The sequence below is a fragment of the Egretta garzetta genome, unplaced genomic scaffold, assembly GCF_000687185.1.
Source record: "Egretta garzetta isolate BGI_Z169 unplaced genomic scaffold, ASM68718v1 scaffold98, whole genome shotgun sequence".
Taxonomy (NCBI): Eukaryota; Metazoa; Chordata; class Aves; order Pelecaniformes; family Ardeidae; genus Egretta; species Egretta garzetta.
This window is the reverse complement of record NW_009260611.1, coordinates 230,883-249,670: the sequence shown is the minus strand read 5'-3', so window position 1 is coordinate 249,670 and position 18,788 is coordinate 230,883. Positions and strand designations below refer to the sequence as shown.

The 18,788-nt window shown below is 39.9% G+C and overlaps 1 protein-coding gene across 5 annotated transcripts in view; it reads left to right on the top strand.

Annotated features, from left to right (window-relative positions):
• The window catches only part of ZDHHC20 (zinc finger DHHC-type palmitoyltransferase 20), a 33,396-nt gene extending 14,614 nt beyond the window's left edge, over positions 1 to 18,782 (top strand). For 2 of the 5 annotated variants that reach the window (XM_035900424.1, XM_035900423.1), the window contains exons 7-10: positions 6,800 to 6,932; positions 8,537 to 8,663; positions 9,944 to 10,033; positions 11,056 to 11,552. In XM_035900424.1, coding sequence (XP_035756317.1) covers positions 6,800 to 6,932; positions 8,537 to 8,663; positions 9,944 to 10,033; positions 11,056 to 11,242 — 537 coding nt within the window. In that variant the 3' untranslated portion in view covers positions 11,243 to 11,552. The other 3 variants (XM_009644882.2, XM_035900426.1, XM_035900425.1) reach the window with 3 other exon arrangements.
• Positions 18,783 to 18,788: the final 6 nt, after the last annotated feature.

Below are 18,788 nucleotides of genomic sequence, written 5' to 3'. Positions count from 1 at the left end.
TACTCTGTTCCATAGTACGTTACCGTTAACAGCATCAATCAAAGTGACTGAAGCAGGAGAACCTTCCTAATATTAATGAATTAAATGTATTTCGCTGCCCAGGATGAGTAATTGGGGGGGAAGAAGTTCCAGTGAGGATACTGTGCAATTTCTCTGCTCCATCAAAATCAAGTGGCACAGCTCAGGTTTTTTTGAGGCTATTGGATATAGATATGTAGATACAGAAATAACTGGCTATATCAAACAACTACATATATGTGTGTGTGTATACACACACACACACTCATGTATATATAAAAATACTGACAAATGTGAAATATAAATAATAATTTTGTATCTTCCTAGACTTGTCTATGGATAATCTGCTACCAGATAAGGCAGATTAATTTCTTGGGAACTGACCGAGCTCTGTTTTGTAGACCCTACATAGGCATGTCTGAACTTGATACTAGTGGCTTTTATCTATCTGAGTAGAATGCTAAGATATGTAGTGTGTTAATGATAGACATCTACCTTGCGACTATTATCAGTTGTCAAATGATCGATGCACATACATGCATCTTGGCAGATGTAATAACATTTGTGTGAAAGGCAACCATCCTTGTATGTCTGTTACATTCCTCCTATCAGTTTTGTTCCAGTCATGTTCCAGGCTGAACAGAGCATCTTCTGGTGGTGTTCCCTTTCATCTCCAAAAGCTTGTACTGTTCCTTCCTGTCTCTAGGCAGAAGAGTTAGCATCAGAATTCCCTTAATCAGTTTCCATGAACTAGCGTGGAAGTGGAAGGCTCTCCATCACATCTTTAAAAGAAGGATAGATGAGGTGCTTAGGGACATGGTTTAGTGGTGGGATGGCAGGGTTAGGTTAAGGGTTGGACTCGATGATCTTAAAGGTCTTTTCCAACCATAGTGATTCTGTGATATAACAGCACAATTTCGTAGACACCAGTTGCTGTCAGAGTAACTAGAAAAGCGGTCATTATCTATAGCTGTGCAGATAATCTCTGCTGGAGCAAAAAGATGTTGCCATGTCAGGTTAAGAGAAGCTTGATCATGTATTCAGAATAGCTGTACTTTGAGACAGTTGGCATTAGACAGGTGAGATAAATGGTGCAAAAAGTATGTTTGTTTGTGTTCATCTAAGCTTATGGGTCTGATCTGCCAAAGTACTGTGTTTCAGTCCATCAGTTCTATGTAGTGGCCTGTCCCTGGAGAGCAAGGAACTATGTGGGAATTGAGCTGTCAGTATTGTGAGATGAAAGCCAAAGGTATTTCTCAGTCATAGCTGTGGCTTGACATATATTTCAGGTGAAATGGTCTGATTCTGCTGTTCAGTCTTACTTGACTGTAAATAGTTAAATTTTTAATTTGTGAATGTGCCACTCCGAACATCTGCCTGTCTGCTTTCCAGTGCTTTTGTATGCAATTTCTAATGAAACTGTAGATGCGCTCTCACATATTTACCAGTCAGTGCTTGAGCAAAAAAAATGAATTTGCTTTATCACCTCACTTCATAAGTGTTAGTGCAACAAAAGCCCACAGGACATCTGACCATAATGAATGTTTAATACCAGCATTTGCAGCAAGGCTCTTCTGAAGCCCATCGGACATGATATTGAAGTGGACCCTTGAGCAGAGGAAGTAAACTTAAGAGGGATTCTTTTTTTAATGATTTAGTTTTTGAAAATGCTTCCTGTAAGAATGGTCTACTTCTGAAATGTGACAATAGACAACGTAGTTGTGTGCTTGCACTTGTTGCTTTAATTTACGGTTACTTCCAAGACAGAATCTGGTGATGCCATGATCTTATCATTAGAGTATGTCTCTGACTCACTTTATTCATATTAAGGCACTCATTCCACAAACCTAATATTCCTCTGATGTTACAGTAGCCTGATTAGACTTCCAGAAAGAGGTGGCAGCACCATAATCATGTCAGCTTGCAAAATTTAGTGTGTCTCCAGTATGTAAGCTTCTAGGCAAGTGCTGTTGACTGCAGAATAGAATCCTGGCAGTTTCTTTCCACATCTGTATACAGATCAGAACAGAGTACTGCTGACACATGCTGTCTGTAGACTGCTTCAGTATATTGCTAATGCTCAGCTTTGCTACAGCATCAGACAGATTACTGTTTTGACATTTTCTGTTGAGGCTCTCTAGATGTTGTTTTTTCCCCCCAGAGCTTGACTATCAGAAACGTTATAGTGTAGCTTCAGAAGGTAGCGTTTCTTTTTTGCTTCATCATAGATGTTTTTCAGGGAAGTATGCAACAAACTGCTGTATGTATCCAGTGTTGGGATGGAAGATGAACTGCTTCTTGGGGAGTGTAGCCTTGGTCACTTCAGAATTTGTAGTAATGATGTTGTGAAGGTGTATTGTGCTAACTACAGAAATTTTAGCAACCCATTGTTTTGCACTGTTGATAATGTTTGCATAGGGACACGACACATATGCAGGTACTTGCAAACCTTGTGAGACATGCACACCTACCTAACTCTTCTGTTGAAGAACGACTTTGTGTTTCCCACTTGCACATGCAAGTCTTTTACATGGCATATTCCATGCTCTATGCAGAAGTGCTGAAGAAAGGTCTCAATACTGTTTGTACAGTGGTGGAACATCACGCTGGCTGTAAATGTTACATGTATGTAAATGTAAATATAAACCACAGGCTCATATGCTGATGCAGATGTTAAAATCTGTTCTGTAAATCAAAGGAACGTGAATGACTTTTTTTTTTTTTTTTTCCAACACTCATAACTACTTTTCCTATACTCATGACATTTTTATTTCTACCTAGGAAGCTGCTAAAGATTAGTAGATAAAACCTCAGTTTAACCAAATGTATTTGACACAAACACCAGCACTGGCTGAACGCCCAGTCCTTTATGCCTTGTTTACATAGTGCATGGTGGTACTTCCCAGTGCATATTTGTATCTACTCTCATTCTTGCTGCACTCCCTCCCCCTTGAAACCTGTATATTTTCCAGCTGTTTTCAGTGTCTTTCATTGTCCTCCAAATTATTTTGGCAGTCCTGAGTAGAGCTAATTCCAGGATGTGATTTGTGTTCTGGGTTAGATGGCACATGCTCCTGGAAAACTTTGGTTGTATTAACAAAAAAAGAGAACATGATTCTCATTCCTCTTGCATATTGTCGTGGTTTAGCCCACACAGCCACTTGCTCACCCTCCCCCCCACCCCCTGGTGGGATGGGGGATAAAAGTAAGAAAATTCGTGGGTTGAGATGAGAACAGTTTAATAATTGAAATATAATAATAAATTGTAATGAAAAGAAAACTAACAAGGCAGAAAGAGAGAACAAACCCCAGGAAAAACAAGTGATGTAACTGCTTACCACCCACCGACTGATGGCCAGCCCATCCGCAAACAGCAATCACTGCCCCCCAGCCAACTCCCCCCAGTTTATATACTGAGCATGACATCTTATGGGCTGGAATAGCCCTTGGGCCAGTTGGGGTCGGCTGTCCTGGCTGTGCCCCCTCCCAGCTTCTTCTGCACCTGGCAGAGCAGGGGAAGCTGAAAAGTCCTTGACTGGTGCAAGCACGGCTTAGCAACAACTAAAACATTAGTGTATTATCAACATTATTCTCATACTAAATCCAAAACACAGCACTATGCCAGCTACTGGGAAGAAAATTAACTCTGTCCCAGCCCAAATCAGGACATACACATAAGGACATACACCAGATCTTCTGATTTTTTTCTAGATTTAAGCTAGACCTATCTACTAAAAGATTAGTAACAAGTCAAGCTCTGACAGCATTTTTTTTGTTGTGGGTTTTGTTTGGGGTTTTTTGTGACCTGATACATGCTCAAATGATACTGTGCTTGTGAAGTAGTTGGAATAGTGACTGGCTTTAGTCTATTACGTGTGCTAAGTAACCCAAATTTTACTGTTCAAATTGCTTCCCTATGTAAACTCTGCAGCTCTTTCACCTGCAAGTCTCTGCTTCGGTGCTGCTGCTGAGCATAATGATTTTAAGTAACTAATGTCTGAAGTTTCGCTGTCTTTCATGTGCTTTGGCATGTGGACTGCTGCTAGAACATGACTGTGTTAAGCCTGTTAACATGCACTCAAAGCCTGCATGCTTCTCTCCAGGAAGGAATTGGCCTTTTCTGAAAGATGCTTCAGTTCTGCAACTATTATTGAAAAACTTAGAGCCAATGGCTGAAACTGGGTAGTCAGAAGAGGTAAATGCTTCCTGGGGATCATGCAGACTAACCATGCATAATTAAAAAAATCCTTCTCCAGGTTGTAGAGCCAGTGCTTTAGGAAGATGCAACTGAAATAAACTTTTATTTTCTGGCCCACAGAAGACACACTAAGCTGCTACTGCTCTTTGAGCTTCAAAATCAACTGGCCTGAGAATTCTTTACAGAGAACTATTTTGTTCAAATACACAATTCTAAAAGAGCCATAGAAATAGAAGTTACAAAAACTAATTAGGAAACTGAGGAACACTGCAGTGTGCTCTTAGGTAGGAAAAGTCATCATAGCTTTAACATAAAGCTTGAGAATAAGCAGCAATTGAAGAATGCATTTTGCTAGCCTTGATTTCAAGGGATCACAAAACACAACATATCCCTGCAGCAGGGCGAAGAGGGACTGTTGCACAAATTGTCCAAGCAAAACTGCATCAAAAAAAAAGGCAGTAAATAAGGAAACTGAACTTAGATGGCAGTTCAGAGAGCTGGACTCTGCTATCATTTGCTTACTGTAGCATGATCTGATGGTAGCCAGCATTTTAGAAAATGCTGTGTATATACCTGCCTGACTCCACTGTAGATGCTTGGGCTCCTCCTAGGCTTTCTGCACAGATTAATGTAACTTAAAAGCCGTACCTCTTGCCTACAATAGATCATTAAGCGCTAACATCTTAGCTAAGACAGCTAATATGATTTTCAGGTATAAAGTTTGGAATTTAAAAGCTAATTTAAATTAAGCTTTCCTGTTTCTTGCTTTATTTTAAGTATTGGCTCAATTTCAGATGTTACACTAAAGATACATTCCACAAACATATCTCAGTATTGAAGGTATTGGGAAGAAGAAAAACTGTATTGGTGTGTTATGGGTTCTTTTTTTTAAACAAAGAAAACTGTGCAAAGAATGTCAATTCAGTTTTTTTAATGGTTTTGACTGAAACTTCATCTAACGGTAATAAGATATGTTCTTAAGTCAGAAAGATTTTGTAATCTATAAACCATTGCTTCATACCTCAGGAGTATTCTAAGCTTTTCAGACCTTTATCAATAGTTTCATCATACAGAATATTCATATCACCTTACTTGTGATGGAAACAACTAGTAAAGAATGCACCTGGGGTAGTCATGCTGTCCAAGCTGAGGAACCACTTGAAATTGATCCAGCTACAATCTGAATAGCAGCACTTAGATGCTTTGGTAGAAAACTTCATGCCTTGGAAATTAGTAGTGTGCTCTTATGTACTCTCTCCTCCGTTCTCTTGGAGAATGGGGGCTAAGGCTCCTGATGGGCGTTGGAAGTTGACACGTCCGAGGGCACGTGTGCACGCCAACCATTTTGTTCTTTACAAAGCCTGTGCTGTTTTCAAACGCTTCGTCTTAACATAATACTAGTGTTTAATAAATTGTCTTTGTTTGCGCAAAGCTTTGCCGCAGGAAAGCTGCAGAGAATTGTCCAAAGGTAAAATCCAATATTGCTGTAACTATTAAAATACTGTTCCTACTATAATTTTTCAGTCATTCTTGGTAGCTATTTACACCATCACAGAAGGAAGGAGACTTGTAACCTGTTGTCTATGAATATAGGCAGTGTACAAGGATATAGATATACCTATGTGCACTTGGTCCTAACTGAAATGTGGTTTAGTCTAAAAAAAAAAAAAAATCAGCCTTAGATTAAGTGGGTATACTGAATGAGCTAATGGAAAAAGTAATGGCAATAATGCTACCTAAACGGCTGACTAAAAATAGCCTCTCTGCTTTCATAGTGCTGTTAAAGGTCAACTACTTAAAAGTACAGTGATTTTGAGGATATAGAGCTGGAATAGTATCGTTACAAATCCCATTGGCCTCTTGAAAGTGCAAGCCTAAAAATAGTTGGGGTCGGGGGTGGAATTGACTATCCGATATGGGTGGGAGGTTGTTTTTTATATGGTGGTTGTACTGAAATTGTTTTTCATTTAGATCCTCTGGTGAATCACTTCTGCCTGGTCAGACATGGCAAACTTGTTTTGCTAGGTACATGCTGGTTGTTGCCTAAACCTTGGAGATCATCAAAAATTGAGGATCTGTCCCAGGTCTTGTCTAGGAGTTGTTCAGTCTTGGAAACACCATATGACAGCCATTTCCCTTTTACATTCCTTCAGTCAGTTCAGAAGTAGGTTTATTACCTTGCCAGGAAAGGGGTTGGACATTTTTGTTCTATTTTCTTCCCTTCAAAGAAAGTGATTTTGGACATGTTTTCCCTGTGTCTCTTTGGCTGTGGCTGCACAGTTAACATCTTTTTAGTACAGGAAATTTTTTTTTCCTTGCCCCCTGCTGTGCATTTAAAAACTAACAGATGAACATATGCACTCATTCTGTTAAACTCCGGTGGAAAGGGTACCCATGAGCTTTAAATGCTGTTGTATGCCAGTTTAACATGACATGAAAGGAAAGCCGGGCTTGTGCTTTTTTTCCTTTGTGAAAAGTGAGGGGAAAGACCTGAAGCAGAATGAGTGTGGGAGGAAATGTTTAGTGACAATACTGTATTAGTTGCTAAAAAGTGTTAACATATTAATCTCTTTTTCTCCTCAGAATGAATTGCCAGATACCCGTCCAAAATTCCACGTACTATTCCTTTTCTTTGTGGCAGCCATGTTCTTCATCAGCATACTGTCACTCTTCAGCTACCACTGCTGGCTAGTTGGCAAAAACAGATCAACTATAGGTCAGTTAATTGGAATATGGAACTGTTCCTTGTCCAGAAAACCAACAAGTCGATGAGAATGTGAGGCCTACAGGATATGCCATCACATATAAACGGAATTTTCAAATATTGTGCAATAGGAAGCGTATTTGGTGAAAGTAATTAAAGGTGAAACATCAGAAAATGAAGCATGTGTAGGAGTCCTCTGCTGGAGCCAAGCATTCAGATTCATGATGAATGTTAATTTCTTTCATTTGTATTTTTGAGATCTCTGAGGCACTGTGCATTTTTGTTGTGTTTTTATATAGTGTTAAGTATGTAACATAATTGCTACTTGCCAGTAACCCTTTTGTTCTAATACTTTGAGTAGCTGGGTGGCCCCAACCAAGGTGAAGGCTCTACTGTGTATGAACATACTATATTTTTGAACTGGCTCCAAAAGAATATTCTTAAATCCTGTGAAATAAAATGGGCCTCACTATTAGGAAGTGGCTTGTAAAAGCAGTGCAATAAAAATGAAAACAGATGCACGTTTCCTAAATAATAAGAGATTCCTGTAATTTCTATGCCTAAATGTTTTAAATGGCATTCACCATCAGAAACAAGTTACGTGCATCAGTTAAAATATCTGAATTTCTTGCTAAAGCATTTTTGAAAGTCTCTTTTGTGGAGTGAGGGGGAGCGGGGACTGGTGTGTATTTCCACAATGAAATAAGTCAAAATCTTATACCTTTCAATGGAAGTTAAATTTCTGTCCTCAAAAATAAGTGGGTTGATTAAAAGTGAAATGATTTTCAGCTTGCTAGAATTTTCTGATGGAGGAAAAGGAATTTTTGTGATTGCTTGACAGGAGGGTTGTTTGAGTCCTTTTTCTTTTGACATATCTACAGCTAAGGAATATTCGCAGTCTCTTTTTTAGCTTTGAAGAAAATTTTAGCATGTTCCTTGCCCAAAAGTCAGGGTCATAATTGGCAAGAGTCAGTACTTCATTTACTTTCTGGATCATGATTGTAAAAAGACAAGCTGTTGGTATGGGGAGGGCAATGAGTCCTCTCAGTTCTTGCCCAAGGGTGTAACTGGACCGACTAGAAAAATGGTGGTGGTTTGCTACAGTTTGTGGTGTGTCTATGTTTCTAATGTAAGAGATCTCATCTTTCTCTGATACCACGGGGTGCTCTTAATTCAGATTCAGACCTTGGCAGAAGTGGAAAAAACTATCCTGTATGGGTTTAGGTCCCAGTAGTGCTTATGAGAACTGCTTCTAGAAGAGGAAGTCGTCTGCTCAAAGGCGGCTTCACAGGCCAAAGAGAGAGCTCAGTGACTAAGGGATGTGGTATCTTTGGCATGCTGATGGTACTTAGCTCTGTCTCAGGCCTTATGTTAAATGTAAAGAGAGGAAGATGACTGTTCTGCTTACGTGACTTTCTTACCTTTCATTTCTGTTTTTGTCATTAATGTTGTGATTTTTTTCTTACACTGATTATTTGAGATTAGGGGTTTTTTTTTCCTCCCTTAATACACATCAAGATTGTCTCAGCTTGCCCAACACTGCTTTCACAATAGAGGGGTTTGAGTCTGGTTTTGTCTTCCATGACACCTTATCACTGCATGTTTTTCCTTTACAGAAACATTCCGCGCACCCACATTTCGTAATGGCCCTGATAAAAACGGCTTTTCTCTTGGATGCAGCAAAAATCTGAGGGAGGTTTTCGGAGATGAAAAGAAGTATTGGCTACTCCCTATCTTTACCAGGTATTCAGTCTGAGTAGGAATGAATTAGGGAATAAATTGATTCCATGACTTTCACATTGCTTCCACTTCTCCTAAAAAAGAAAGCGCAACTGAAAGTCATCTTATAAAGCCTGCCCAGTGAATAGGGAAAATGTGCAGGAGAAAACTAAGCAAACTCTGCACAGGGTTTTCATTCAAAGACAAGGGCCTCGTTGACAAGGGCCTTCTAAATACAGAAGTTTGGAAAGCTTTGAGAAGTGTATTTCAAAAATCATACACCTCTTGGTGGTAGTATTAGTGTCTGATTATAGAGCAGAAATCAGCAACTTGAAGGAGATCTAAATGCTCGTACTTCAGCTGCATTGAAACACCACCAGTTTAAAAACACCCTCTCTTGCCCCTGAAAACGCTTGACAGCTTTCCTTATGCTGTAGATGACAGTTTCGGTACTGAAAGCTGCCTGAGAAAGTGTGTGTAAATAAGCAGCAGTGCAAAAAAAAATCCCCTGATATGATGCAAAATACTCATTTTAAAACTTCAGCTGAGCCAGCATTAGGGAATTGCAGACAAGTGTCAGAAGAGCTTGATGAAGCAAGACTGACTTGCAGCCCACTCCCACCACTCCTGAAAATCAGCAGAACAAAGTAGGAGCCGTGTTTCAACACTGCTTTTGGGGGGTTGTGTATCAGTTTTAAATGTTGGTGAACCCATTTGTTAAGCTGAGGTCTGGTAGCAAACAGCAGAGGTAATAACAAGATCTTCAGTTGCCTCAGCTGTTTGCTCAACTACCATGACTTTTCATATGCTTAAAGACAGAAGCTATATTGTAGATGGATCAGTCTGTTTTGCCACCACATGTTCTCCTGATTAAACTTGCTTTGAAAGAAGGCTTAGCTAACCTCAAAACGATGGGCGGAGGGAAAAGCATCGCCACCAGGATATTATTTATGCTACAGCTTCTGGGGTTGTAAATACCACATAGCCTGACTACGTGTGTACGGTGGTTTGGGGGAAGACTAGGGCTACAGTCAACAGAAACCCAGTGATGTTTCTGAAATACATAGACTAGTGCTGTGCTCAGCAATCCATGCTGAGTGATAGGTATGGGAATCATTTGAGCTCCAAGATTTAATTAACTGATCATCCAGTTTAGTGGTAGAACTGTCTTGCTCAAGTCTGGAGTTCAAAACTGCATTCAAGTAATTTATTTGAGCCTGTAGCGTTTGCCTTTTGCATGGGTACTTGTTCAGTTCATTTAAGTCAACTACAAACAGTGATTTGAATCTTTGTTTCTGGTTTAGTTTGGGCGATGGGTGTAATTTTCCAACTCGTTTGGTGATTACGGATCCAGAGCAACTTACTGTCTCAAGCCAAAATGAACCTGCCAAAAGGTAACTATAGCATTTAAAATACTGATTTTGTACTGTTCTGTACTTCATCTGGAGAAAAAATTGTTTCAAAATTATTTTTTAATTTTTTATACTTCTTGTCATCTTCCAAGTGAGTTTGTAAATCTTCAGAGAACAACAATCAAAAAAGTCCTAGGGAAGAGTGAATAATGGTCTATGGAAAAAAAAGGTTTAAGATATTTTTTGGAATGAGAGAAAGGCAAGGTATTATTTGTATTTCACCTCCTCCAGCATGCTTAAACAATGGATCCTGAGACAGTTTGCAGGAGAGGTAGATCACTGCAGCTGTTGCTTGTTTTTAGCACTGGAGGGGTTTTAGCTCATTACTTTTTATCCCTCCAAATTTGCACATTTTGCATCTTCAATGTATTTTCAGGAAGCCTGCTTTAGATTCAAAGACACAGGCATATGAAACTTTTGGGGGTGTTTACATTTGCAATTTTAGAAGTCTTCTGTATAGTCTGATGAATTTGTAGTTGAAGGCTGTTGTCAACAGCAGTCACCTGAGTTATCAGAAATTGGGGGCATTCAAAGGCAATACCAAGAAGTCGCTTCCAGTGCAACATAACCTGTGGAATTTATGCAAGAGCAGAACCCTCGCACAAGCAGCAGGGTATCCTTTTGCATTAAGAAGATGCTCAGCAGAAGGCCCTAGCATTTACTGATGAGATAAGATGGCATTAGGTTGTTCTTCTAGACAGTACTGGTTAGGTTTTCTTTTTAACTGCATGGCAGTAGCACTGTTGTCAGTATGCCATTTCTTGTCCATCAATCTGTGCTTTTTTTGCATTCGAACTGTGAATGGCCTATGGCAGGTAAGGCTTTAGACTGATGACTGGAACAAGCCGATAGGAGAACTGGGGTGGGGTGGGGGGGCACTTTTACTTGGCAGTTTAGGGGGGTTTTGTTTGCTTTGCTCTTAAATAATTTCACTGCTCTACAGATGTCTGAAATAATGACCTACTGCTATTACAGACTTCCTTTTGACTTGGCTTACTTTTCAGCTCTGGAGCAAATCAGTCCTTTCCTACTCGACCACTCAGTGAATCACAAAATCGATTGCTAGCCAGTGACAGTCAGTGGGTGGAAGGCGCCCCTGAAGAGGAAAACGTTAAATCAGGTAGCCTGCACTGTAACGTTTCTGATGATTCTATGGTTTTGCTTGTGGTGGGCTTTTCCATTTTTTCTTAGGCCTAAAAAGTCCTTAGGAATTGGTTGGAGTCAAGTACAAGAAAATGTGTTCCATAGAATCAAGTCAGCATGTTTAGAAGTTAAGGGTAACTTGTGTCTCATGCTCTGCTCCAAAACGAGTTATTGCACTAAGGTTATGGATAGATAATTCTCACTTTTGCACTTCCTGTTCTGAGATTTTGGATCTTTTTATGTTAGATTAGGGGGAGGAAAATATTTTTCTAAAATAGGCACAATACAATAAATGTGCTTTCTGGTTTGAAGTCTTTGGTATTTGTTATGCAAATTTGCAAAAACACATAATTGAGATTCTCTCACATTTTAGGTGCAAAAAAGCATATTATAGTTTCATTGGAAAGCTGATCTCAGCTTATTACTAACCAACCATCTCAATGAGAAACAGGTAAGACCAACAGAATTGATTGCCCTTTCTGTATATGTATGAGTAAACTAAAATAGACATCTTGAAGTCAAAAGTCGTTAGTCATGGAATGCAAAGGATTCCTCTGATGTTGGATGAGTAATAGAAAAGTCTAAATAAAACTCAGAATGGGGCTGTCCAAAAGACAAGAATGGGAGTAATGCTGCAGTACAGGAAGCATGGGCTGGCTAGATCTGAGACATGTCAGGCTAATCCTGTAATTTCGATTGAAGTGGATAGTGCTGGATTTGTTACCTGACCAGGGAAAAGAATCTAATCTGCTAAACAGGCAATTTCAAGATGAAGCGCTGTCTTGAGGAAGCGCTGTTCTTAAGGAACAGCTCCTTAACTGTCTTTTTCTTAATCGTATATGGGTGGGCAGTGCTCTGCTCTTTAAGAAGCTGTGTGCACACAAGGGAGGAAGGTCAATAGGTAAATATAGGTGTCTGCATAGGGACTGCTTTGTCACACTTGGAATTGGCAGGGATCTTTTATGTAAGAGCTTGGTGCACACTTTGCATTAAGGAAATACAGTGAGTGCTGCCACATATATGAAAACTTCCCTTGGTGTATTTCCAGTGACTAAGTTAGACTCTTTCGTGGTGAGCTTATAAGCTTCCATTAAATTTTTCTTTTTGGAAGAGAAACAAATCTTGTTTGGACATCTAGCAACTTTCTTTCTTCTTTAAAAAAAAAAAGGAGACAACTTGCAAGGAATTCCCATTTTCTTTGGAAAGAAAGCACAAGATTTGAGTTTTGTGCACCTGGTAATTTTAGGATCACTTAATTTTTTTTTTCTTTTTTAAATAAGCCTTCTGACATGGAATCATTGTTGGAGGGATGTTTTCAAGAAAAAAAAATTGTCTAAAGTCTTTGTGCGGGATGGTGTGATGCTTCAGCTGCCTGTTGGTCAGACTGCTCAGCGTAAACTTGTACAAAACCAAAATTAGTTAGCAGTACTTCTGAAAAACCTACTCAACCATGAGAACCCACCAACAATGAGTTCTCCCTTTGCAACTTTTCTTAACACTTTATATATAATGTGTATAATGTGCAAATGAATGTCCCAGCAAGGGACTCCTTTCAGCCTCCAGCTATATAAAAACTAATCTGGTCTAAACAGGTTACTGAGGCTTTTCTGTTCTTCATAAAGAGGAATAGATATGTTCTGAGAGCAGCTCATCCCAGCAGCCTTTGATAGGGTATTATGGAAAGGTCTTAATCTTTCTTTCCACTGACCTAGAAGAGGGAGCATAAGTGACTGGCTTAGGCTGGACAATTAACTGGTAGTAATCTGGGATGAATTTCCCTTTTATCCTCCCTCTCTTCCTAAAGTCAGGCCACGTTTAATAAAGGAAGATTGTGTACTTTGTGTCGCACTTGCCCAAAATGCTGTAGTTTTAAAAGTTGTAAAAATAAATAGTGCATAATTGCACCCAACACAAAAGCATTTTGGTATGTGTTATCTCAAATAATGGTTGTTAACTCGGTAGCACAATGTTTCAGCCATTCTGACTTCAGCTGGATTTGATCACAGTTTCTGTAGGCCAAGGTGGTTAATTCCAGTCCCCCTGCAAGTGTAAGCAACTATACGATAGTTGTGAGATCCAACATCTGTTCTACATGCTTTTGTATATCCTGTAACAGACTGATAGTTGTATTTTTCAATTGTATGCCTATAACATGAAGCAGAAGCAAAGTTATCGCTGACGAGTAAAATTCCCAGATTATTCTAGAGAAAAGAGCATGATTTGCAAAAGGCGGCCAATCCTCCAGCCAGCAGTCCCCTCCCTCACCTAGGCAAGTATCATTTGTGCCCCTGTATCTATCAGTTTAATTCAAAATGAATGAGCAATTCTTGCCAATCAGGGATCCAAGAGACTTTAGCCACAGGTCAGTGGTGATGGATTGATGTTCTTAGTGCAGATAATCTTCTAAAACGAGGAGGTTTAAAACAAAACAAAAAACCTCACACCTCCCAGGTGGCTAATTATGAGTTGAAGTTACCTTAACTGCTGTCCTGAATCCAGAGTCTATAAGTTACATGTTACCTGGCTGCATTCTTGTAATGCACTATGATCTGTTTTTTCAAAGCTAATGGTATAATTCCACTAATTGCTTTTTTTGTTTCACTAGGTTTCTGCAACACATTTTGTGCTTGAGTATTACTTAATTTTGTTTGGAAGAAGTTGATCAGTAAAAAATGGAACATGAACATTTTAGGAAGAGACAAGAAATTCAAGTTTCTGCACAGTAAAATGGATTCTTGTAAGCACTATTGCAGAGCAGGGAAGTTAAGACAGATGCCTTAAGATTCTTAATGTGCATTTATGCAACACTGAATTATATACTGCTACCAAAGGGCCAAATCCTGAAGTGCCCTGCTTGGATGCACAAGGTCCAGAGTGGGAACTATGCATTTCTGTTATGCTGCAGTGGTGGGGGTAGATTGCAGAGACTCCTGCCTCCCCACAGGCAAACTTCATATCTTAGGCACTGCAGAAGTCCCTTCCAATAGCAGGTCTCCAGGGTACAGAAAGAAAGAAAAAAAGGAAAAGGAAAAAAAAAAAAGGGGGGGGTGGGGTGGTGAAATTCAACGTAGAGCGTGGCCAGTGGGTCTGAAGTGCAACTACACATAGTTCAAAGACCAGGTGATGGGGAAGGGATTGGACGATGTCTTCTCCCCTCTTCCTATTAACCAGTCTACCCCATGATCATAGCTCTCCCAAGTCTTTCGGGTTTGAAGATTCCTTCTACTAGCTGTGCTTTGGAGCAAGGCAATGCCAACAATGTAAAAGCCTTTTACTTGGGTGTTGCTTTTTTTTTTCGTGCTACAGGATTGAGCCCCCTCATCATTTTACCTTGATTTATTTAATCATATGAAGAACAGAGCTCAAAACAGCAAACTCATTTTTTAGTTGAAAAAACATGGATTATTACTTTCCAACAATTGTCTAGCAGCATACAAAGAAAAGACAGTCCAAAAAGGAATTAACAATTGTTACATTTTCTGTTATTGTCTGCAGTGTTCTGCATGAGGCAGTAACAAAATGGTAAAGTACCCCTGAGAAAAATCTTATTGCAGTTGTGTGTTGTTAGAAAATGGAACTGGAAGAGTACTGCTTTTTCTATGGGACTCTTGATGGTTTATAAATACTGTTTTATACTTTTGTTTTATCTTTTTAATAAAGGCATAAGTTTTTATTGGTTCTAAAGTACCATTTAAACAAATACCAAGTACTTAGGAGAAAATTAGTGTTGGATCACACATCTGTGTTAACACTGAAAATTTGTATGCGTTAGTCTGCCACTTTCAAGTCCAGTTTAAGTGATGCTGAAGTTGCTCAAGATTGAATGCTTTGTGCAGTGATGTACCTGTTCATGAAAGGCAAAATGTGTTTCCTGTGTGAGGAATAAAGTCCATCCTAAGCTCAAGACCAAACACGGGGTATTTTTTTTCCCCCCTCACTCCTCTGTAGAGAAGACTGCTAACTCATCTTTGGGTGGTATTGGAATTTTGCACCTGGAAGAAGTGATAAATACTATTTTCCTGTCTGTAACTTTCCTGATGTTCAGCTGACGCTGGTTGCAAATAGACGTGAGCCCTTTTGGTACAGACTGAAGGTAGTAGCCGAGTTGATGATCTGGACCAAAAGAACCTGTTTGGTTTCTCTCCCAGAGTGATTGCTACTTAAGTCAAATATGTTTATGATGGAGATACTATGGTATCAAATATACTGTAAGGTTTAAAACAAGTATATTTTGTCTTTGGAAAGAATAAATTTTTGTTAAATATTAATCTTCTAGAACAAAACACTTTGAGAACTTACGAACGTGGTTTGGTCACTATGGGATGTTCTTGACATGGAAATAATGGTCCAAACTTGAATGTTCTGTAAAAGTTGCAGAATGTTTCTTCAAACTTTGTACAAGAAACTTTGCATTTGCTAATTTCAAAACTTACAAAAACATTTGCTACACATTAATCTGAAAGGTTTAGCTTTTTCTTCTCAAATGTCAAGTGAGAAGTGCTCATCTGAATATGAGCTCTCGGCAGTACTGCACCAGCAAAGTTTCTTGGGGAAGACAACAGAGACAGAAGACTGCAAGTTCAAATGGCTTGTTCTGCATACCAAAACTAGCAGCCCCAGACAGTGGTGGAACTGTAATGGAGGGCCCAGGCTATCATCTGGCGTTTACTGCATCAGTGTATTACAGCTGAGGTAACACGTACGTGCACAGTCATTGTCTAGCAGAACTATAAGCAAAATCTGTGTCTCTAATATGGTAAATATCACTGGTTCAGCAATACGGTCCGCCCAAAGTGCTTGATATACCTACATATGAATGTATATATACTGTAGGCTAACATCAGTATAACTTGTTTGATTTCTTCAGTCAGGAAAAACTGCAAGTAAACAGACTGGGCTAACTCCATGTGTGTTCTCTAGCAAGTGCGGGTCTTCTGAAACCAGTTCTGTGTATACCTGATGGACATTTTCTGTGGCTTTTCACGAAGAGCTCGTGTTTCTGATATCTTTATGTAGATCGTGGGTGCATTTTGTCCTGGATTTTTCTCATGTTTCAGATAAGAAAAGGAGGAGAGCAGTGTGCCTAGCATACTCTTGAGGCCAGATGGTGTAAAAGCAGGCATTATTGAAAAATCACTCTGACAAAGACGAAATGTAATAAAATGATTCAAATACAATTCTTCCAAATTTACCACCCCCAAACCCCCTCTATTCTACCACACACACACACACACACACACCCCAGGGAACTGGTTACTAAGAGAAACCCCAGACTGGTATCAAAGAATTCAGTTCTCTAAGGGAAGCGTATTGGTGAGCTCCAAGGTCCCAGCAGTGAGTGGGATGGGGGGTCACGTTTTCCCAGCAGGCCCTGGCTGTGGAGGAGGTATCATGCCCAAGGTGGCAGGACGTCTTCTGTTCCGTCCTTCAGAGTTCTGTCCTGACAGCTCCCTAGCCATAAGCAAGGGCGCTCTGTGCTGTATCAAAGAGTAGGATAGGCAAAATGAGGGACCGAGCCAGGATTTAAAAGTTGGTGAGGACAAGCAGCTGTTTGGCTGTGGCGTTGCAAGCACGCTTAGGTATCAATGCCAGCAGAGGCAGGGGGGCTGTAGGGGTGCTCCAGGAAATTGGTCCTCTTGGCCCATGCACTGAAAAGCAGAAAACTTCAGTGAATTCAGCGAGAAGAGCAGCCCTACCTGTTCAGGAGGCCAGGAGGGAGATGGATCCTGGGAAAACAACTCTTGAGGGTGCTGGGTGGTGTTGCACGTGCTCGTTTGGTGCTTTAACCTACCCTGTATCAGTCAGTCTTGAAAATACCTGGATTGTCACTAAAAATAACCTTTTGGATCCATCAAGATGATTACTATTGCAAACCGTAAATAGTATTGTAGTTACTGTAGGATAGTTGCCATTGGCTGGAGTTGGAAACTATGCTTTAGTATTTCTTACTGCTTTTTTCTTTTAAAAAAATCCACATACACACACGAGCCATGCACACAAAATGACATTAAACTCCCAGTGTGAGACAGAAGCCTGAGGTAGGGCAAGATTTCAGCGTGATTTCTCGAGATTTCTGAAATGCCTTGAGATGATAAACCTGTCCCTGTGAAGATGAGGCAAGGAGATCCATAAACAGGAAGGAATACTTAAAACAACACAGCTAATACTATTTTTTTCTTAATGACGATTTATTCGCAGACCGTACAATGTACACGTCATTGCTGCTCCTACCGAAGGCATGTCATGGGAAGGAGGCAGGAAGAGGTGTAGGTTTCTCTCATAACCAATTTTCCTACAATCCTGAGATTGCAGTGTCACAAGTCAGAGCATCGTAAGCCTTTGACTGAAAAGTTCCACTTTAAATATTTAGAGGGTTATTTTAGAGGGAGTTTAGGCACTTTTATTTTTAGAGATTTGAGTAGAAATTATGGTAACATTTTTGTTAAAGCTGGCCCTTGAGTGTGGAATTTGCGGGGACCCAGCTACTTTTGGTATGCTGTTCTTAGAAACTGATCCCGTTCTCCAGAATGCTAAATGCCTGCAGGTACTTTCAGGTACTTTTTCTTCCCTCATTTGATCTTGTGCGGCTCTTCTGTATTGTGAGTAGTATTTGGGGGGGTTGGAGGGTTTGGTTAAGTTCAATACCATTCCATATCCACTCAAAGAACTTGATCCATCTGAAGTACGCTCCAGTTGTAGCTCAGCAGAGCCCCAAGAGGAGGGAAAAAAGAGCAGCGTCTGCAGCAGCATTAGCGCCTGGCAGATTTATCAATAGATGCATTGACTCTGACATAAATTAACCAGATCTGCCTAGATCTGGAGCACTTGACTAACCATATTTATTACAAAACAAAACCAAAAAACAACTTTGAGTTTCATAGTATATGATGTTCTCTGAGGAAACCCTCTAAAATTGTACATAATTGGGGGATTCAAGTATGCGTTTGCAGAGGTTCTGAGTAGCAGCTACTTTAATTCTAAGTGCAGAGCAGGAACATATCTTTCACAGGACCTAAAAAATACCAACATCAAGGCTCTTCTCTCCCTAAATGGCACCAAAGAGAGCAGCTGCATATGAAGTGATTTGTTTTAATACTGAACACATTTACTACACTCATTTCTATCAATTTGTTTTGTATATATAGACAGCCTTTTATATGCATTTTTCTTAATTACGTAACTGTCAGGAAATGTAATGAAGCTGCAAGTTGTTAGTTTTAGTGCTGATTAAAACTGGCGTTTGGCTGTTTGTTTTCTGCAGCGATTACTTGAATCTTGTTTCCGTTAGGTAGTAAAGTCTGATAATGTTTACAGGATTGCTTTCTTTGGTTTTTGGGGGTTTCCCCACCTTTCTTCCCATCCCCTGCCCCAAGAAATGGAGAGCAGGTGCTCAGCAGTCAAGCAGATGTGTTGGGGATGAAGTATTGGGATCATCTTTTTTGGCACCAAAGCGTTCCCGGTGACATGCAGATCCCCTTCCGTTTACATGGCTTGGCTGACAACTTACACACTGAGCCCGTTACTCTCGAATTTCTCCTCTCTCTTAACCTCTTGCGATCAGCTTCATTGTGAGAAACTGAAATCTTCTGAATGA